Genomic DNA, 23,479 nt, shown 5'->3' on the forward strand with positions numbered 1-23,479 from the left:
ATTTGTAGGCCCTATTCCACAGGAGAAAACTACCCATAAAATATGCATGATGCCACTTGCAATAGTATACAACCTAATTAAGGCACCAACCTTGAAGATGCAAGTAGTTCTTCACTATAGGCTACAAACTGATTGAAGCTCCAACCTCACCAATGAGTAGGCTCCAACCTCACCAATGAGTAGGCTCTAACCTGCTCTAGGCTCCAAACTGCTTTTTCAAATTTCTTGTGGACCTCTCTCTCATCTCATTTTCAAAATTTATCCACATTCATCACATATAAACTGCAAATATTGCCACTGCCATAGACAATTCCATTGTACCAATTGTTGTCACTACCACACAACCTACACCACTACATTGTCATGCAACCACTATCTTTCTATAATACTTGCACAAAAATGTCACTTCAATCACTCATGTTGGTTGTAATACTACTACCCATATTCTGAATCAATTATAACTTCAATCTATTCATTCAAACCCTTCCTTAGAACTTATTAACTTCATGTATCCAAAACACCTGTAACATGCTCATAGAACTTCAAGATGAAAAAATATATTGTGTCCATCAAACATGAGTCAAAACAACATAAAATCCATCTAGTTACATTCATCTTTGAGCTAGAATCGTCGCTTCTTTTGGATCTCAATTTGGACAAATAATGCTCCCAAAACATAAAAAACCATAATATACCATACATTAACTTAACTATTTTGTAGAGTACCTATTTCTAAGGGTGTTTCTGTATTATGGCACTGGTCACTTCCAAATTTTAAGCATGCAACATATTGACCATATATTTATATATATATATTATAAAAAAAATTGAACCTGTCAACTAGCGAAAGTCGAACCTGTGACCTTTACTCAACTCACGATGTCTACCAATTCCCTAGCTCGGTGGGGCTTGTAATGGATATTCCTTTGTATTCATATTGTAGTGGTGTCAAACTAAAATCAGCCAAGGTGGTGGATAGTCCTTGTGGATAGTCCAAATGGCTACCTACGACTTATATCTTCGGCGTCCAATATATATTATGTGCACATTCATAAGCATTCCACGTCTAGTCAAACCAATGGATCGGAGGTGAACTGGAACAATGAGACCATCAATAATGTGCTTACCCAATCAACTAGCCAAAACTTATGCCGCTAGCTTCCACAATGAGACCATTAACAACATTCTTACCTAGTTGACCAACCATGCCTTATGCCTCTAACTTTCATAATGAGACCATTAACAATGTGCTTTACCATGACTTATGCCTTCAGCTTCAACAATGAGATCATTAACAACGATATATATATATATTTAAATTGTTCCAAGTTTATCCAAAGCAAAGATTCGATGACAAATTGTAATAATAATGAAACCATAAAAAAATTAACAACATGCATACCCAAAAAAGTAACCCAAAAAGGATGAACTAGTCACATTACAACAAAACCAAAATATTACTGTAGTTTCCTTTGAACTTACAAACGATTTATCTTTGTTCAGAACTCATTAATCATTCATTAGTTTGATTTCAAGTGTCTCATTTCTATTTATATTTGAAAAGTGGTACCATGGAGTGTGATGGTGGATCATGGGCTGACCCATTCATCGTATATGTTCAGAACTTAGACATGTTGATGCCCCATGTGACCATTTGGATTTGATGTTTTGTGACCAAGGGAAGGACCCAAACACATTAAAAATATGGGCCATCATTTTTATTTTCAATGTGACCAAACCATGTTTTATAGGCGATTTTTTCACACCTGATCAGTGATCCTCCTAATGGGATCAATCAACATCATATTCCACCTTATCACCATCTTGCACAAAGCCCTAAGCATGTACCTTTCATTTCCCATAATTTCAGCCCTAAACTCCTTCATCTGAGCAGTTTGAGGACAAACACTCACTGTCAGCCTACTGGGGTGTGTTCACTTACAGGTTATTCCACTGTGGCCTGTGGCCTATGTTGGTCACCAGTGGGTTGCTCCCCTTTGCACCTATTTTGGTTCTAGAAATCTGGAAGAATGATGGGGATTCTGGAAGCTTCCCTTTCTATGATTTTCTAGAAGTTGTTTCCACTACTTACCTTGGATAAAACATTTACATACCCTAATTTGGCATTCTCACCACTTACCCTTTGATCCTATCCCTCCATCAAAGCTCTTACCCTAGATTTTTAATTGGATAACAATTCCCAAGTTACCCTAGTTCTCTATAGATTCCTAGCCTTCTATGTGGTTGGGAGTTGGCTTTTGGAGAGTGATTCCGCCCTTATGCTATTGTAGTGAGTGGTCATCATCTCATGCATTTACAGTGACTAGGAGTGCATCTTGTGACAAGGAAAGGAAAACTCAACAACTTGGAGGACCTCTTCTACAAGATCAACTACTACTTATGGTTGTAATCTCCTTCCGTTTATATTAATGCAAAGAGTTCATTATTTTCCTATATGTGATGTTGTTATTTTACTTATTTCAATACCATGTTGAACTATTGAATGAAGTACTTAATTTGATACTGCATAGATTTTGTAATTTCTTGGCTTGTGTTATATGACTCTGTAGGTTCTAATTTTGGCATTGAGAGATGGAATTGGAGCTTCCAAGCTAAAGGAGTGAAGTGTGTGAAGGATTCTAGGTAGGCCTCACTCTATCATCTATTTACTTTAAGGAAAAGCATTGTGTTCCTTGTCTCTTTGTTGTTCTACGTTATCCATCGACCTTGAGGATATGCTTTTGTTTGCAATCGTAAATCTCATATAACAAATTGGTGACTCCACTGACTAATCCATGGAACCATTTCGAGTGTCATCGCTTCCAGGTAGGAACTGAAACCTTTCTCTATATTTCTACGGTTCATTTTGTGTTTTCATGAAAAAAATATAGGGTTTTGAGGCCCTTGGGGTTAACAAAAAATGCCCTGGGACCAATGCACCCCCCCTCTATTGAAAACTATGTTGCACCTAGGCAGAGGAACACTGGAGGCAAGGTGCAACGGTCTAGTAAACATTGTTAGGGTGCATTAGGCACATTTCTCTAAGTTCTCTTTCAGTTTTGCCTCAAATTTTTCCCATTGTTTTGTATGGGAAAAAGCCTAATGGATTCTTTTTTGATGTTTTAGGTACCAACTAGAAAAAAATGGCATTCATTTGGAGAGAAAGAGAACATGAGGAACAAGACTTGAATGCAGCAAATGACCCTGCTACCTTCTCAATCGCTTGCACCAAGCACTCCTCAAGTTTTGGTAGGTCAAATTCTTCAAAATTTGGCACAGTCTAAATAGAACCCATACGAAGGGACAATGAAAAACCCTATCGATAAATAGTATGGATCACATTAGGTGCCTTTTTAATGCCATCAAATCCAAACCCAACCATTCTAGCATCTTTATCGCCATCTTGGGGCTCGGAAACAAACACACTTGTATGTTGTTATCAAAACCCTCCATATTCTGGTAACCATGTTCCTTATTATTAGAACCCTTCTTATCCAAGAATGCAAGTGCTTGTTGCCCTAGCTATCCCTTCATATCCAGGTCATCGCCTCCGTACTTTAATCGATAGTTTCCTTTTGTGGCTACTCTTGAATTTCTGATTTAACTCTGCTTACTAATCACCCCATTTCTCATTCGCCATGGTGGTCTATTATTCCCACTAATTTGCCTTCTGATATCCCAAAATTTAATGGGAATCCTGGAGAAAACCCATCAACGCATGTTATGATTTATCATCTATGGTGTTCATCCAATTCACTTAATAATGATTCCATTCAACTCCACCATTTCCAACGAACGCTTATGGGTAATGTGTTTAAATGGTATATTGAATTACCTAGAGTTTCATTTCATGACATCAAAACTTTAGCCACCACCTTCCTCACACATTTCTAGTTTCCCATCAGATACGGAACTAGAATAGAACTATTGACTAACTTCAAACAATCAGACTCGGATCACATTCATGAGTGGAGATGTCGTCACCAGTTGGTCAAGGCTTGAGTTCCCAATCAGTTGTTAGCATAATGGTTTTTCAAATCTCTATTAGCTCCTATAACAGAAGATGTGGCTAAAGGTGGAGTCGTGACCGAAGAGAAAGTTATTTCTCATGCTCAATATTTAGATCTATTTTATACCAACTCAAGCACGCTCAATGATATGATACCAAATGATCTAGGGCCTTCCAATATTATTCCTCATCCACCTGGTAAATAATCTCATACTCTCGATGGCATTATAGGTTCTTCCAGTTCGTAGTCGACAAACCATTTGGTATTTCTCTTACTGCTCCTGCACAAAACCCTCTATCCCATCCTCCTGCAGCTTCTACTTCCAAGATAAATTTTGTCTCATCTGATAAAAGAAATTATGAATAGAAACCTGGAAGAAAGAATAAAGGTAAAGGTAAGAAGAATAAAGATTCCTCACCGCAGGATAAAAAAACAAATTTGTCCTCTGAGGAGAAACAAATCCTCGATACCCATGCTTGATTTGTAACAAGGATCAATTTAGATGTGATTTTTCACACTACGCTGAAGTGAATCAGTTTCTTAAATCATCCACTTCTCCCACTATGCTGACCGACCCATTTCCTAATCAAGAGAACCATATGGTTTCCCAAGATTCCTCTTCCTCTAACACAATTTTTATGCTTTCCTCCTCAAAGCTGAAATATGATGTCATAGTCACCACTTAGAATAAGGACTATGGTAATTTGAATCCACCAAATGGTCAGGCTATTGACCAACCTGCCAGTTTGACACCACCTTCATCTAATCTTGTTCCACTTCTGGTTCCTACGGAATTGACTATCAAGCCTTGGAAGGGTGTTATCCATAAGTCTACTTTCAACCCTCATTCAAGAACCACTCAAAATTACAACGTAGTTGACGACTTGCCTCAGACTACTTCGGCTATGTTGACTCTTGAGGTGTTGAAAAACCACCCCACCCAAAATAAGGCCTTTTTATCAACTATCAAATGTGTGGATCCATCAGATTCCAATCTACTGGTTTCTCTCATGAAAACTATACCCCTTGACTTCCAACTTAGTTAGCTTTTATGTTTCAGGTCATTGTCCATGGTAAGAACATTCATAATTCTATTCTAGATGAGGGAGCTTCGACCTGTATCATGTCCTTGTCTTGCTAGAAGGCGATTGATTCACCCCAACTGAGTTAATCGACCGCCACATTAAAATCCTTTGATGGAAGGACATACAAACCTTGTGGGATTGTGAATTCCCTCCAAGTGGAACAAGGGGGAAAATCTGTCTCCATTAAAGTAGAAGTTATCGATGGTCCTCTGGATTATAATCTTCTAATTGGACATACCTGGCTTTATGCTATGGCTATCATTATTTAAAATTACTTCCAAATGATCTACTTTCCTCATAAAGGCGAGATCATGGCCATAGATCAACTTACATTTTTTGCCTCTAATTCCAATGTTACTGGTAGCATGCCTCTTGTAGGGGAATCCCTACATTCCTATCAGCATGTTGGATTTGGCTTGTTGAAGGATTCATCGCTTATGGGAACCTTTTCACTCCCTCCCCCTCCTCTTCCTAGCTCCTCCCCTTCGGTTTCTTATATCAACATGATATCATCATCTACGATCATGGTCGATCCATGGATTATAACTAATCAAACTATCATCAAATGTTTTGGTGACCAAATGGTGCTTAGCCCAATTGAGCAAGATTACAAAGCGGGCTTGTGTGGCCCATACATTTTCTTCAACCAATTGGGTAGATCGGTCACTAGATTATGGCATTCCCTCTGATCCTTTCTCGTATAAATTCTCTATCGATGAAAGCATCATAGAGATTATTTTCAATGGTATATGGAAAGGAGGAATGATGATGAATTCATATTGATCCTTTAAAAGTCCAAGCAATCATTGACTTTCCTACACCTTCCTCCCTCGTTCAATTACAAAGACTCCAAGGGAAATCCAACTTCCTGAGGAGGTCTATCACTAAATATGTTGAACTAACCAAAGGATTTTCTCACTTACTAAAAAAAACGGATTCCTTTCGACTAGGATGATGCTGCACAGAAAGCATTTGATGCCTTGAAATATGTACTGGTTCGAGCATCTCTCTTATATCCCCCTGACTATCAACGCGAATATTTCATGTACCTTTGTACTGCCATCTCTGCTACAGCTATGGTGTTGGTCCAAGAAGACAATATGGGGACTGAACATCCCATTTATTATCTGATTCAGAACCTCAACAATATCAAGATCCGGTATACTCATGTGGAAAAGTTATCTTTGGTGGTCGTTCAAGCCGTCGAAATATTTCGCCATTACATAGTGGCTTCATAAAACTACAGTCATTTCAGATTGAAACCCTATGACATACATATTTTCATGTCAATTGTTGGGGGGGGAATACTCTAGGTGGATCGTTATTATCCAAGAGTTTGTCTTGGAATTCATCAAATCCAAGTCAAAGAAATCCTTAGTTTTTGTTGAGCTAATGTGCGATCTCCCTTCCCTTGATGTTGAATTTACATCTAAATATTCCATCCCGGATGAGTCATTGTTTCTGATCTTGTCATCTAACCCATGATATGGAGATTTTCTGATCTATCTCCAAACCCATACTTTTTTACCTCATACCTATTGCTCATAGTAGTGACACATCCGAGATAAAGCCTGAAATTACGTGATTATCAGCGAAACCCTTTACCATCATGGTATCGATACAATTTTTCATAAGTGCCTCACTCTCGAGGAGAGAAAGTCCTAAGTCAATGCCACTTAGGGGAATGCGACATACATTTATCTCATTATGATACTGTGCAAAATATCTTACGTGTCAGTTACTTTGGCCCACCATTTTCTGCAAATGGATCCTCGTAGTCCAGAAATGTCATGCATGCCAGATCTATGATCGAAAATTCTGTGCTCTGCCTGCTCCATTGCATCCCATTGTCACTATTGGTCCCTTTGTGAAATGGGGTATCAACTTTATGACATGTAACCCTCATTTGGTCGAGGGGTACAGCTATATTATTGTCTTTGTTGACTACTTTACCAAGTGGGCTGAAGAAATCCATACATTCAATAACACCAGTGAAATGACTACTTACATTTTCTTCAACCATGTGATTTTTAGGTTTGGTTTTCTGCAAGAAATAGTAATAGATCATGAGAAGAACTTTTGGAATCATATGATGATCGAATTAGCTTCCAAATTGGAAATTTCACATGAAAAATCCACTCCCTATTATCCTTAGGCTAATAGATAAGTTGAGGTGATTAACAAAGTTCTTAAGACTATGCTTTGACATATGATAGGGGTCCACAAATTGGACTAGCACTTGCTTCTCTTTGATCCCTTGTGGACATACCGAACCTTAGTTAGGACTACTACCAGATTCACACCCTTCTAGTTGGTGTATGATCTAGAAGCGATCCTCCCTGTCGAATGTGAAATTCCATCATTGAAACTAGCTATTGAACTTCTTCCTACTACTTCCATAGAGGAGGAGCATCTTTTACATCTAACTTGTTTGGATGAAACCCATCGTGATGCTTCGTTAGCCAATGAAGCCCATAAAAGATGCATCAAAGCACAATATGAAAAAAGTGTCAAGCCTAGAGTCTTCTTGGAAGGAGATACGATTCTCTTATATGACCAGGGGGCTGACAAGTTACGTCGAGGAAATATCCATCCTATGTGGCTGGGCCCATACATTGTCAAGTGTGTCCTTGCATAAGGGGTTTATGAGTTAGTAGACCTCGATGGAATTCCACTAGCATAGCATAGAAATGGGTTATACCTCAAAAAATACTATGCTTGATCCCATGCATAGTACACTGTATAAATACTATCTATAGGTGTGTTGAATGTGTTTAAAGTGTGCTTTTCATAGTTTCCCATGGTTTCTGTTGATTCTATTTACTTTTGGATTCTAGATGTCAACCTCTCTCAAACCGTATATTGGTTATGACGATGGTGCTAGTCGTAGTACTTGGAACCTATCCTCCGCAATGTGGGCTATCTTTGCTCCAAATGGCGAGCTAGTGAGTATGCAAGGGATTTTCATTGGTCGCTCTACTAACAACATCGTTGAGTATATTGCAGTGGTTGAGCTACTATTTGATGCTATTTCACATGGTATCCATCATATAGTCATCAGGCTTGACTCACATCTCGTGGTACTACAACTCGCTAATATTTATTCAGTGAGAAATCCCACAATCCTTCACATTTTTTTGAGAGTGCGTCTTTTGGAAAGACATTTCGATTTCATACGATATGAACATATTTCTAGAAATCTGAACACATTAGAAAATGCCCTAGCTAATTTTGTTTTAGATCGACATTTGCAACGAATGTAAATAACTTTCAATTCACATCACATCATATTGAAAGTAGAATAGGAACTAGGAAGCACTATGTATATATATGTATATGTATATGTATATGTATATGTATATGTATATGTATATGTGTGTGCGTGTGTGTGTGTGTATATATATATATATATATACATATACATACACACACACACACACACACACACACACACACACACATATATACTAAGTTTGGTTTTACAAGATGTGTGCCCCGAGACACATATGGATACATTGCCCATATAAAAACTACATGAAAAACATATAAGTAGAAAAATCAATGGTGCTCATGATAAAAAGATACTACACAAGCTATCTTCTACAATAATCGACCAATACGACTAGGCACCTCGATTGTGTGTCACTGAAGTCACAATGGAAGTTGATCGACCATGGTCTCATCAATCCCATTTGTTAGTCCTTCAATGTGGCGCTCCACCTCTCATAGGATCTCAGCTACCTCAATATCTCGCTGCACATGCCGTCCTACTATAGTGAACTTTATTGGTCCCACTATCTCCTCCTGTGGCTATCTATTTGTACGACGGAGATATGTAGCACCTACTAGTTGAACAGATCCCATATCTACATGAAAACATCAAATAGTTTAGTCTTGATAACATCAAAACACATGAAAAAATCGTAAAACTTTTAAAAAATTAATGGTCAAAGTATCTTACCTAAAGCATCCCATTTCTCACCCTCAGGAAACTCAAGCTCGGGATCATCATCGAAATCCATCACTGCATAAGGATAATCATCAATAATGATGAACTATCTACGCAACCACCCAAAGAAGGCTGGTGAAAATTTGATCATTGATGGGCCTTCATGTTGGCTCATATGATCTATCCACCTCCTCATTCATCGTTCCTCATGGGCTCAAGTACAATCTACTGAAGTTTCAGTAATGGTACTTACTCTAGAGCAAAAGAGACTAAGATCATGCCATAGTCGAAGTTCTTCAATTTCCCCTGCTTTGCTTTAGTAATTTGTTCCTTCAAATTGACCAAGAAACCCTCACTCCAATTGAATAATGTCAGCTTTACACACTCTATTCCATACTACATGTATGATTTTCTTGCTACATGTAGTGTTTAGTTTCCTACCAATCTTGTGATAATGAACAAGATTGTTCTCAAAGGTAATTGGGTTACATCCTTTATGCTAATCTTTCCATCCCTAGTAGGAAGGGATCTAGATCTGCAATAGGTAGTGATATAGTCTTTCACCATCTCACCACTACTTCTTCCACCTAAAAGAGAGATGGGGGCACCTCGCTTTGAAAATCCTGTCAAAAAATAAATATCCTCTACCTGTATCTCAAGTAGATTCTCCCCAAACCTAAACAATTGTGCCTGAATATCCCATGAGAGGACAAGGTATTTCAACAATTCCATTTGTTGCCTCATACCAGGAAGGCAGAAGAATTTCAATAACGCATAATTTTTGAGTGCCTGGATGGTAACAGGGTCGTTTGTCGCATTCAAGTCTTGTTCCTCATGTTCTCTTATATCCAAATGAATTTCATTTTGTGCAAATGGGTACCTAAAACATCAACAAGGAATCTATTAGGCTCTTTCCCATGCAAAACACTTGAAAAAATTTGAGGTAAAACTAAAAGAAAACTTAGAGAAATGCGCCCAACACAACCCAGAAGTGTTTACCAAAGCATTGCACCTCTACTTACAGTGTTCCTTTGCCTCGATGCAATGTAGTTTTCGACACAGGGGGTTGCGTTGATCCCAAGGAATTTTTATGAACCCTAGGGGCCTCAAAACCTTAAAATTTTTGCATGAAAACACAAAACTAAATCGTAGAAATATAGAGAAAGGTTTCAATTCCTACTTGGAAGCGATGACACTCAAAATGGTTCCCTGGATTGGCCACAATCAACTACAGAAGATCGAGGGAAAAAGGGCTCCAAATACTCACTGTTGAAGGTAAAATGTGAAATGGTAAAAATGAGAAGTCATTTTGAATATTTATGGTCATTTTCTCATTATTTTATTCATTTTTAGTATTTTGACCTAGATATGCTTCATTTTTACTATGAAACATGTATGTTTAATCCTTCTTGTGGTGTTTTGAGTAGGATGATAGTTGTTAGCAAGTTTTCATTATGTTTGAACAGTTACTTTGACCACAAAGTACACTTTTATCTCTTTTTCGAGCTCTTTAAACCTACAAAAAAGGAACCCCCTGAAGTCCTCTTTCAGTGCTTTTCAGACTCCCAAAATATGAAATATTGTTGAGCACTTGTTTGTTCAAACTCGTAAAAGTAAATGAAAATATGGCTACTCAGTATAATTTTAACCCTTTTCTGAACTAAGATAGACTAGCTACAAAAAAGTAATACCTTAGTTGAGCATGGATAATAGGTTCTCTTGGGTATTGTTTTCTACATTTTTGAACCTAAGGGACACCTATGAAAAGGGACATTTGTACTTTTCTTTTTCTCCTCTTTTTCAAACTCTCTAAACATGAAAAACATGTCGAGTTTTACCTTCACTGGACTCATTAAAACATTAAACAGTGATGGACTTGTTGAACATGACAAGGCCAAACCACTCCTTCTCAGGGTTTGTTAAATATACTCAGAGGGATTCATCCGAAGGATGAACTTACAGATCAAGCACATGTTATCCTCCTCAACCTTATTAAAAAATAAACAGGTATTAACGCGTATGGTTGGGGAAATTGGGAAAACAATGGATTCTATTTTTCTAATGGCAGCAAGTCTCTCTTGAACACGACACTCTTCCACTTCATCTTTGTGGTTTTTGGGTTGGGTAATCTGCTTGTCTTTTGGTTATCATACCATTTTCAGAGCCTCCATTTTGGTTTTGGGTCAATGCTGCCAACTACATCTAGTGTTGTCAGTGTGTTCAAGAGAAGGCATTCAGTTGATCTCCAATACAATACTATTAAGTCTTCATTTTATTTCTTCCTTTCCTGGTCCAGTTCTGTGTCAGCATCATTCTAATCATTTTGTCTCAATCATGATACCTATTTTGCGTCATTGATGAGGGATACATCAAGGTCATCATGTGATGGGTCTCTTCTTGTCGACATCAACACATCATCCAAGAAGTTTACTTAGAAAAACCCCTTGGTACCTTGGTGCCTGCATACATCAATGGCAAGTTTCCTTGCTCTCGGTAATAGGTTTACATCAATAGCCTTTGACCAAAATATTTTATGTGGTGTTCGACATCAACTCATTCAATCACACCATACGGATTGTACTATAGTGCCTTGAGATCCATTAACATCATCAGTGGTTTCTCTCACATCTGTTAATGGCTTACATCATTGGATGGTAATCAGATGGTGTCTACCATGTCAACTCCAACTCATTGATTCATATGGTTAGACTCATACATTGGTTGGTTTTGTGAACGAGATAGAAGACCCCAGAGCTAGTTTCATCCATCTTGGCTACAATTTCAAGAGATATACAAATATCACAATGTATGATGGTCATGATCATATAGACAGTCATTCAATCATGGGTCCACCAGTTGCATCTATGGACGTGTAGTTTGATCATTGTACATGTTGTGTTATCTTATAAGCTGAGAATGGGTATGCCTCCCTCAACAAACAAATATGTCATGTTGTAAATGTATTGTAATAGATGAATTTTGTCAGTTGTCCTTGATCCCTACTTGTCACAAGGTAAAGCACTTTAGTCATCATCTTTGAATGTGTGCCTTAGGGGGCATTCTATTATGGGCCATTTTGTCACATAGAATTAGTGAGCCTCCTAATGGGATAAATCAACATCCTATTCCCCCTTATAACCATCTTGCACAAATTCCTAAGCATGTAACTTTCATTTCCTAGAATTTCAGCCCTAAATTGCTTCATCCAAGCCAATTTGAGGACCAACGCTCCATGTAAGCCTACTAGGGTGCATTCACCTATATGATACTCCATTGTGGCCTGTGTTGGTCACCAGCAGGTTACTCCCCTTTGCACTTATGTTGGTTCTAGAAATCTGGGAGAATGATCAGGATTCCAGAAGCTTCCCTTTCTAGGAGTTTCCAAAAGTTATTTCAACTACTTACCTTGGATAATTTGTATCCTATCCCACCCTACTTTGGATTTTTCACCACTTATCATTTGATCCTATCCTTCCATCAAAGGTGGATCTTTTACCCTATATTGGTAATTGGATAAGAACTCCCAACTTACCCTACTTCTTTATATATTCCCATCCTTCTATGTGGTTGGGGGTTGGATTTTGGAGAGTGATTCCATCCTTATCTTTCCTTATTGAGTGGTCATCATCTCATGCATTTAAGGTGATTGGGAGTGCATATTGTGACAAGGAAAGGACAAGTCAATAACTTGGAGGAGATATTCTACAAGATCAATTGCTACTTATGGTTGTAATCTCCTTCCATTTATAGTAATACAAAGAATTCATTGTTTTTCCTATATGTGATGTTGTTATTTTACCTATTTCAATACCATGTTGATCTATTGAATGAAGTACTTCGATGACAGTGGATAGATCTCATAGTTTCTTGGATTATGTTATCTGACTGTGTAGGTTCTAATTTTGGCGTTTGAAGCTAGAATTGGAGCTTCCAAGCTAAAGAAGGAGTGATGTGTGTGGATGATTCCATGTAAGCCTCACTCTATCATCTATTTACTTTAAAGAAAATCATTTTGTTACTTATCTATTTGTTGTTCTAGGTTAGCCACCTACCTAGGGGAGATACTTTTGTCTAAAATCGTAAATCCTGTATAACACCATGTGACCCAGTCTTAGGGGTCGCTGGTTGTTTTCTTGATCACATCATTATGATGTAAATGGCCCACGTGGCAGCCCTAGTGCAACCACTTCAGCATGATCCATGTTACTATGTAATAGAATGATGCCACGTGTTGACATTATGTTGGTTCTGGTGGATTCATTAAACATTGTGCTATTTCTCTTATATTTGGTAGTTGATGTGTTGGAGACACTGTTGATCTATCAAAACTTACACATATTTTAATGTGATTAAATAGTTCACATCTTCTATAAGTGATGGATCTTCTTGGATCTTGCCCATTTTTTAACCCTTTAATAATTTGGGTTTGGCTCTATAGTTTTCCCTTACAAATTGACCCAATCTAATGTTGGTTTTCAACAAGCCATAACTTATCATCTGGGAGGATTTTTTCTTAATAGGATATATCGTTGGAAAGGTATCGATGAGCTATATGCAACCATGCTATTTGTAATATATTTTGAGGACTATAACATCACTAAAAAATTGAATAATTTCAAGAAACCATGTCTTCATGCAATGAGATCCTACAAGAGGTAAAACTATCATATCACTTCACAAAGAGCCATATTTCTTCTTTGATCATCAAGGATGGTCCTGCTACTATTGTATGATGCTCCCTTTTGACATTAGTGACATCTTATTGTCAACAATGACAACACTTTGTGCAACATTTTGAACAAATTGAAGAACGATTTATTAAATATTTTCAAACTACCAAGTCAAAGTAGTGGTGTATTGTAAATTAAAGGAGAAATTAAAGAGTTAGAGAGATATTCTGGGATTGTGGCTAGAGGTTTAAATATTTAGTGGGTAAGTTGAAATTTCAAATATGGGATATTCAACATGTAGAATGCTTTATTTCCCCATATTCATATTCTTCTTATGTAACAAAGGATCTTATCATTGATGGAAATGTTGGATGTTTCCATATGTATAGAGTCAATAGGAGGATGTGTGGAGCCATCCTTATGGTTGATGAAAGTAAAAAATTGATTGGATACTTTGGTTAACCAATCGAAAGAAATGTCTAAAGGAAAAGTTGTGATCAAGAGTGTATGGTGTATTCTATGTAAAATAGAGTTCCATGAATGAAATGAATGTCATATATTGAGAAATTACAATGTGATGAATGTTCCAAATCCATTTCCTACAAGATCAAAGCTAGTATGGCATGTTATTTTCAAGAAATTGGGACATAAGCCACTTATATTTCCTATACCATAAAAGCACTAAACATCTACAAATATGCCCTAATTTGTGTTTTTCAAATCTCTCGTCCATGATGTGAAAAAGTAGGTCATTGTACTTAATGAGGGAACATAATAGCTGTTCATCCAATGCAAATAATGAAAGACAATGTTGACAAAGGACAAGGGGTTTTCATAGGAAGTTTTTAAGGATAAGGTCAATGAGGATATGGTTGTGGAAGACAACTTAATAGTTTAATTATGGAGAAGTCAAGCATATTGTGCATCATTGCACTAAACCCTATGTGTTGTGTGTTAGTTTCAACCCTTTATAGTTAATTGTTGGAGATAGATTCTTAATAAAAATATAAAATGCAATGGCACAAACACATTTAACCAATATATCCTAACTTGGAATCCCGAACTGGGAAAACTAGAAAGAATGTTTACAAAGTGCACCTCCTATTTTTCCTTGTATTATGTCTTTACAATGTTACAATACAATATGTATATCCCCCAATGCATTAATCGTAGATTACAATACAACCATAGCTCATTCGTCGAAACTACATTACCATGGACCTCAAAATTTTGTGCCATGAAATTGCTAAAGGAAAAAAAATAGATTGAGAAAAATTGCTTGATAAAAAACTATTAATGATTTTTTACTTTGTAGGCCCCTTTAGGGCCTACCAACCCCCATGCAAAGCCCTTTTGGCCACCCTTCCATTGCACCATGTACAAATAATATAACATAGATCCAACATTCAACCACTTGTTCTTTTCTTTGCATATTAGGGACCACATGATTTATTGATTGATGATCTAGGTTAGCAATGCCAATTGTTTCTCTACACCATGAAAACTCCTTAATACTCACAGACTTTGTTAGTGAAACTACAACATTCCTTAAGGTTTCCAACTTCACTAGCAACACCCTCTTGTCTTCAACCATTTCTCTCAAAAGGTGGTACTAAACATCAATATGCTTTGTTTTAGAATGATAAGTTGGGTTCTTTTCCAAGATCATTGCACTTTGACTATAACAATCTATAATTACACCTTGTTGTACCAACTCAATACCTTAACACAATATTAGTAACCATACTACTTCCTTGTTTGCATGAACGGTTGCCATGTATTCAACATCCATTGTTGAGAGTGTCACTACATATTGTATTTTCTCATCCAACTTCTCTCTCCTCTAAATAGATAAAACATATATCTACTTGTATATCTTCTATTATCCATATGTATAGCCTAGTTTGCATCAACAAAACCATGTATATCCAAAAATCCATCCAATCCTAGTCGTCCTTTGTAGTACAATCCATAACCAATAGTACCATTCAAATACTCGAAAACCCTCTTTATTTTTTCCCAATACTCCTTCCCCAGTTTTAACACATACCTACTCAAAAGTTACACTACATGTGCAAAGTCTTTTCTACTACAAACCATTGCACATGTTAGACTATCATCACACTAGCATATGGAGCTCAAAACATGTCCTCTTCCTATTCCTATGTCTTCAAACGTTGATATATAGATGACTTTACATATAAGAATAAGGACCTTCGTTGGTTTACATGCTTTCATCTTAAACCTTTGGGATATTGACTCAACACATTTCCTTTCATTTAACTACATTTTCCTATTTATTTGATCTCTTTTAATTTCAATGCCAAAAATTAAATTTGTAGCATCAAGATACTCCATGTCAAATTTATAGGAAAACTAATTTTTCATGTCTTGGATGATTTCCTTGACATTTCAAATCAACAACATATCATCCACTTAGAAGACCAAATAAATAAGATGGTCATGAACTAATTTGAAATACACAACGATTTTCTTCACTCCTTGTGAAGCCAAGTCCCCAGTAAGGGGATTTTGAGGTATAAAATGAGCCTCCTAAGGAAAATAATAAAAATATAGTTAACATAACAAACTAAGTGATTTGAATTTTTAAAGAAAATTATTTTCAATTGTATTTGTGGTTTAACTCTTCATGGGTTTACTAAAATGTCAAGGCTAGGCACCTGTTAGATGTGGAATTAAATTCCACATCCAATGAGTACCCACGATGCATACTTTTGAGTAGACCAATGATGGAAAAGAATTGCAAATATGTGGAAAAAATGATCTACTTTAAACGCATGTTCTTCCGATGTATTTTCAATTTCTTTGACAGGAGTCTACTCAAAAGTATGAAAGTGGGTGTTGGGTATAGTGTTGTCATTGATGACAACCAATGTCATGCCACTGATGTCAAAGGAGGTACGATGTCTTGGATGTCAAAGAAGGTACACTGCCTTAGAAGATCATTAAGAACTTTTTAACTAATTTGACATCAATGGCTCATTTGACTCATTTAACACTTGTCCTCGATATCATGTTTGATAAAAATTAGGTTGAACCCATGATCATTGTTGGTCCTCAAAAATCTCATCCACTTTCACCTTAATGTCCATCATTTTACCCTCATTCCATAACTCTGTAACTACATAACCCTACATTAAGTAACCATTTTCATGATCATATGAGTTTAGCATTATATTTTCCAAAGTCATTTATTTTAAGTATTTTAAGTGAATTTGTGATTAAATATTATGAAATTAACATGTTTTCATATATACATGAAAGTGGTATAAGTATTGTGATATTATAGGCCTACTTGGAGATTCTAGAAGGGTCCTACTTGGCCTCCTAATTACAAATTAGAATTTCAAGTTCTAACTCATGAAGATTTGTGGAGTAATTATAGAAGATGAGGATCATTATCTATGCATATTCAAAGGAGAAGAATCATGGATGAGAGGATTTTGAGAGGATATGTATCTCACATTTTTAGGAGATTGGTTGTAACCACATGAGATAAATGTGGATTTAGGAGAGATTTGAGGGATCTACATTTATTGATCAGTCATCCTCAATTTTTGTATAAATAGGGGTGCATCCTTCAAAGGAACCCATCTATCTATCTATCTATTCTATTCTATTTGAGGGATATGCATTTATTGTTCAGGCCAAGATTCTCCAGCATATTGTTACTTTGAAGATGTGATGGTAGTTTGGTGTGCTTGCTGAGGAATGGAGGGCCCCCATCAACCACAGTTTGCACATCTTTGTACATTGGTAACATAGTATAGTTTTGTTATTTTATTTATTTTCATGCAAGTGTGCTTTTACTTTCAGCAAGTGTGCTTTCAATTATGCAAGTGTGAGTGTGATTTCCTTTCAGCAAGTGTGCTTTCAATTATGCAAGTGTGAGTGTGATTTCCTTTCAGTAAGAGTGCTTTCAATTCTATAAGTGTGAGTGTGATTTCTTTTCAACAAGTGTGCTTTCAATTATGCAAGTGTGAGTGTGATTTCCTTTCAGTAAGAGTGCTTTCAATTCTATAAGTGTGGTGTGATTTTCATTTATGCAAGTGTGATTTTAGTTTCTTTATGTTTGGTTTGGATTGGATTAGATTAGATTGATTTAATTTCTTAGTTTTAATTGCATTTAGATTAATCTAATCTGAAAGATAACCACCTAGTACATATAGTACATGTATACCTTATCAATTTACGAAACCCTAGGTTGACAAATTAAATGACATGGATTTAACTAACCATTAAAGCAACCAACAACCATCAATATTTAGGAGCACAACATGATATTTAGGTTTAATTCTCTATGCCCTTCACTGAAGTAGTTACAATACTAGATCCTCATCATGGATCTCTTTTCTCATTGGTTTTTTGTTCTTGAATTTGTTTCCACTAAGGAATTGTTGGAAGTTATGTTACATGATTTGTTCCTTACAGGTGATGTTTTCCTCTTTATGTAATTGTGACACCCTAACTTCAACCCTTATGTTGAAACATTGTTGGTGGTTTTGTTGTGGATTTAATTGCTAAATCTACATGTAGAGTTTTGGATCCCCAAATTCCTTGAAGCTATTGGTAATGGCTTGGGAGATTTTCTTAGTATTTGCAAGGCCACCCCTCATCAAAGTGGCCGCTACCTTTGCTTGGTTGTGCACTTGTACAGACTTGAGTAAATGGCTACCAAAGCAAGTTGTTATGTGCTATGGTGACTACAACTGGACTTAGATGGTAGATTATGAGCATATCACATTCTTTTGCAAGGTTTGTTTTGAGCGTGGCCAGTTAGCTCCCTTATATGCAAAGATGAAAGGGCTTAAGTGGGATAATAACGGACCTCCTTCATGGTGGAAGAAATTAACAAAGTGCCCAACAAGGTAGAGCCCTCCAAGCATCATCTTGGTATCTTTGGTCATGTATGTCCCACATCCTCTAATCCCCTTATTTTCACTTATATGATCTATTATGCAAACCTATGCATTGACAAAAAGAAAGTGGGCATTGCTTCTAGTCGGGGATAATATGTTGTCTTTATTAATGATAACAAAAACGTCTATTAGAGTCCAAAAGAAAACACTTTTAATCAACATGATATTACTAGTTCCCAAGCTCCTAAATAGGATAGTTAATGGTCATTGATGCCCTTAATGCTGTAAGACATATGCAACTTAGATAAATGTTATGAAGAAGATTTGTTGACAAGAAACATAGGTACACTCATGATGCATGATCTTTCTAGAGTTTTTGGTTTATGCATTTGATTTGTAATACATTAAATTTGTTGTTGTTATGCTTTTATATATTGTTATAGTCTATATGGTATTGAGGATTTTGGTATTATATAATGTTACAATAATATTTGGATATTAACAAACTATGTAAATAATAATAAATAATAATTTTTTTATAAAATTTTGGTGAGTTTGAATGCTGATAATAAAACATTAGAAAAAAAAAAATAAAGGATTTTGTTTCTCGATATTTAAAAAACCTTAAAAAGTGCTTTTTATTAAAAGCAATAAAAACGAAAGCGTTGACTATCAATTCCAGGGATACGTGTATCTTTCTCGTTTGACTTGTAGAAAAATAAATACCCAATTAATCTTGCTACGCACAAGGGAATCAAAGCATACAAAACAAAAAATGGAATCCAATCAACGCCAAAAATGGAATATGAAAGCGGACAAAAAAAATTAGAATCTTGGACGCACCCACCATTTTGAACAGGAAAATATGGTCGAGGCGTTGGATAAAGCATCCAGTAACGCCGCTAGTTTTTGGCATTCTCAGCAAGAAAGCATGGGATCGGGCATCATGACGGAGACTCTTACAGATTCATGGCTAGTGGGCTTGCTCTGTTTCGTGCTGGGCTTCTTACTGCTTCAGCTCTACAAATTAGTGTGGGGGGCGAGCAGTCGAGCCTGCAAGTTGCCGCCGGGTTCTACAGGGTGGCCACTGATTGGAGAAACCATCAGCTTCTTTCGAGGTATTAATTCCACTGCTCAACCACGCCAGTTCATTCAAGAGCGAGAGCGAAGGTAATGTTAATTTTTTACAGAGACTCGCAGTTTACCAGAATGAATTTGAAAAAGAAAAATTGTTGATGAAGTTTCTCAATTTTTTCATTCCAAGATTTGAGTTTTATTTTTCGGATTCATCGCATTGAGATTATTTTGTTTTTCATTTCAACATTTGAAATTTCTTTTGCGGATTCATCACATTGAAGATTGCGTTATTTTTTTAGTGAGCTGCGTTCCCCCTCACCTTAGGAAGAGATTAAGTGAAGTGTGAATAGTACAGGTATGGGGAGATATTCAGATCAAATTTGTTTGGAAGATCTCGAATTGTTGTGTCCGTGGATCCAGAATTCAACAAACATGTCCTGCAACACGAAGGCAGGCAATTTCAGGCCAACTATCCCAAACCTCTTCGAAATCTCATTGGCAAATATGGTTTGCTTTCGGTACACGGAGATCTCCAGAAGAAGTTACATGGGGCGGCTGTAAATTTGCTGAGGTTCGAGAGGTTGAGCGTGGACTTCATGGAGGACATACAGAACCTTCTGCACATCACCTTGGCCAAATGGCAAGCCAAGAGGGATATACATCTTCAAGAAGAGTGCCATCAGGTCAGCAACATCAACCAACCCATCACTGTTAATAAGCTTTGGGCGTTTACTAACTATTATTTTGGGTATCGGATTTTTTTTATTTGAATTTAGTAAACAATTTTCGTTGTTTAACATCAGTTTTTGAATATATAAATAGATTTAGCCATGTAAAAAAAAATTGTTGTTGTTATTTAAAATCAGTTTTTGAATATATAAATAAATGTAATACTCTATTTTCTTTGAAGTATTTAAATTATACAAAATTAACGGATTAATTTCAACAAATTCCTCTCAAGAAACTTTGGCCATAAAATATAACTAAAAAACTTTCAAAAAATTGAAAATCAAATATATTTGTTTATAATATGAACTGTATTTTAATATTTATTATAAAGTATAATATGTTGAAAGGTTAAGTCAATTGTATTTTAATATTGATTATAAAGTATAATATGTTGAACAGTTGATTTAATTTGATTATAAATTTAACACATATTTTAAAATTTTATAGATAAAAGCAAAATAAATTATCTAAAATCATTATTGTCCATGGAATTTTATAATATTTCTGAAATCTGCAACACCCTGATAAAATAAAATAATCGTATGTTTGACTTAAAATATTACTTTTAAGAAATATTTTAAAGATAAAAACAAAATAAACTATTTAAAATCATTATTATCCCGATAAAATATAAGATAACTGTATATTTGACTTTTAAAACATTTCTTATATTTTTCTTTAAATTTATTTTACTTTTATCAGTACCATGGTGACGAACTTCTTTCCAGTTTAAATTGAATTTGTTTCTACTGTGTATATGTTATAGCTTGTTCTGAATTTGATGGCCAAACAATTGCTGGACTTATCGCCTTCCAAGGAAACTGAAGAGATTTGTGAAGCGTTTGGCCATTTCTCTGAAGCTCTCCTCGCTGTTCCCATCAAAATCCCGGGTACCAAGTATGCAAGAGGATTTAAGGTGCACAAGAGTCTCATTAATTTAGTTGAATTTAACTATTTTCAAAACTATTTTCGAATTTATTATAAAACATTCTAAAAATAATAGATTACTTTTTTCGTTTTAATTGATTATTTATTTAATTTGTTAGGCCAGGGAATTTATGATAAAAAAGATTTACGAGAGTATAGAGGATAGAAGGCAGCATCCAGAAGCTGTACATAATGATTTGTTAACAAAACTCTTGAAAGAAGACTCGTTTTCAGAAGAAATTATAGCAGATTTTATACTGTTCCTGCTCTTTGCTGGTCACGAGACATCGTCCAGATCCATGTCATTCGCTATCAAATTTCTCACCGACTGTCCCCGAGCACTCGAGGAACTTAAGGTCCGTGAATGTATAGCAGCTGCAAATATCTATATCTAAAACCATCCCATTTGTTATTGATACGTTAATACTGGACCGGACTGATGGTTGAAAATGCATGGCACAGGCTGAGCACGACGCTCTGTTAAAGAGGAAGGGGAATCTAAAAAATCAAAAGCTCAATTGGGATGATTACCAGTCGTTGAAATTCACCCAATGTGTATGTGATTAATTGGTTGTTATTATGTTAATTGCAGATTTGTAAAATTTTGATGGAAATAAGAAAATCAACTATTTGACTTTACGCATGTTAATCAGATTTTTAAATATTTTAGTTACTTTTCTCAATCGATGATTGATTATCTTTTGTATTTGTTCAATTCCCAGGTCATAAATGAAACACTTCGTCTGGGCAACTTTGGTCCAGGAGTTTTCAGAGAAACAAAAGAAGACATTAAAACCAAAGGTATCCAGCAGAATTTTTGGGTCTTCAATGGCGGCCTCATCTTTATAACCTAGTTATGATATTTAGTTCATCATTCTGATCATTATAAACTCTTGATCTCAGGAGGCTTTGTCATTCCAAGAGGATGGACAGTGTATGTGTTTCTGACAGGCACCCATCTGGACGAGAAGTACCATTCTTCTGCACTCAAGTTTGACCCATGGCGCTGGCAACCGCATCTGCAAGATCAAGTAATTCATTACCACGAAATCAGTAGCTTCATGTTTTCAGGAACCCCAACCCCAATTCTGTTAGTAATTCTAATTTAGTTCCCTACTTTATACTGCAGGAGCTCTTAAAGAACCCCTCGTTTATGCCTTTTGGAGGAGGTGCCAGGCTCTGTCCAGGAATGCATCTGGCAAAGATGGAGCTGGCCCTCTTTCTTCATAACTTCGTCACCAAATTCAGGTTATGCCCTCTTTCTTCATAACTTCGTCACCAAATTCAGGTTATTGTTTTTTATATATTCTTAGTTTTTTATATTTTTAGGCTTTCCAATCAACAAGTGTGGTTTATTATCGATCTTGATAACCCAAAAAATTCTCCATATAATTTCTACCTAAAAAATTTGTTTAATTCATTATAAATCACAGAAACGTGAATACAAAAATAAATAAAATTATTAAATTTTTTTATATGTATCAAATTTTAAAATATTCTTAAATTCTGTTTTAAATCTGCTGACATTCTGTTTTATATGTACCTAATGTTTGCAGATGGGAGGCACTGCAGGATGATAAGATCTCCTACTTTCCTTTTCCTCGCTTGATCAAGGGCCTCCCAATCCGTCTACATCTTCGAGAGTGACTGGACGATTAATGTAGGATTTAATTCATGCAGGCTGGAGTTAAAAGAAAACTATATAGAATAAAATAATTGCCATGATGTGGACACTAGTTCCAATCTAAATAGCATGCATAGGTTTGTGTGAGTAGATTTCAGCGATATTTATATATAGCTTTCCTTGTGTATCAAATCGTCGAGATTATCTTCCTCTTTGACTTTCATCGAGGAAAACAAATCTGTTACTTTATTATTAATAATTTTGGGGTTTATCAATGCATGCATGATGAAGATTCTTGTTAATTGAAAGTATATATTTATAAATTAATGTTAAAAAAAATTCATATGGTTTTATATATTTATAAAGAAAAAATTATAGTACATTAATAAATTTATCCACTAATCACGCATTGGTAGTTCATATCTAGCTTTACGAGTAACAGAGAACTCGCCCATGTATTCAGAGTGTTAAGTTCTTGTGTATAGTTGTGCCAAAGAGTGATCAAAGGCTGCGTGTTTACATTATGAT

General features: G+C 36.0%; 1 protein-coding gene across 2 annotated transcripts; it reads left to right on the plus strand.

The window, feature by feature from the left end:
• The first annotated feature begins 19,490 nt into the window (after positions 1–19,490).
• LOC149263070 (cytochrome P450 720B2) lies at positions 19,491–23,222 on the plus strand. 2 transcript variants are annotated; one of them, XM_089425720.1, is made up of 9 exons: positions 19,491–19,764; positions 20,027–20,354; positions 21,167–21,316; positions 21,447–21,683; positions 21,790–21,882; positions 22,050–22,128; positions 22,231–22,358; positions 22,457–22,615; positions 22,884–23,222. In XM_089425720.1, the coding sequence occupies exons 1-8, from the start codon at positions 19,526–19,528 to the stop codon at positions 22,595–22,597; spliced, it is 1,395 nt and encodes a 464-aa protein (XP_089281846.1). In that variant the 5' UTR covers positions 19,491–19,525; the 3' UTR covers positions 22,598–22,615; positions 22,884–23,222. The 2 variants fall into 2 exon arrangements, with proteins under 2 accessions (XP_089281846.1, XP_089281844.1); XM_089425718.1 differs by having other exon boundaries at positions 22,457–22,575.
• The last annotated feature ends 257 nt before the right edge of the window (positions 23,223–23,479 follow it).

Source organism: Pinus tabuliformis, chromosome 6 (genome assembly GCF_031772625.1).
Source record: "Pinus tabuliformis cultivar Carrire ecotype Pingquan chromosome 6, CPIR1, whole genome shotgun sequence".
NCBI lineage: Eukaryota > Viridiplantae > Streptophyta > Pinopsida > Pinales > Pinaceae > Pinus > Pinus tabuliformis.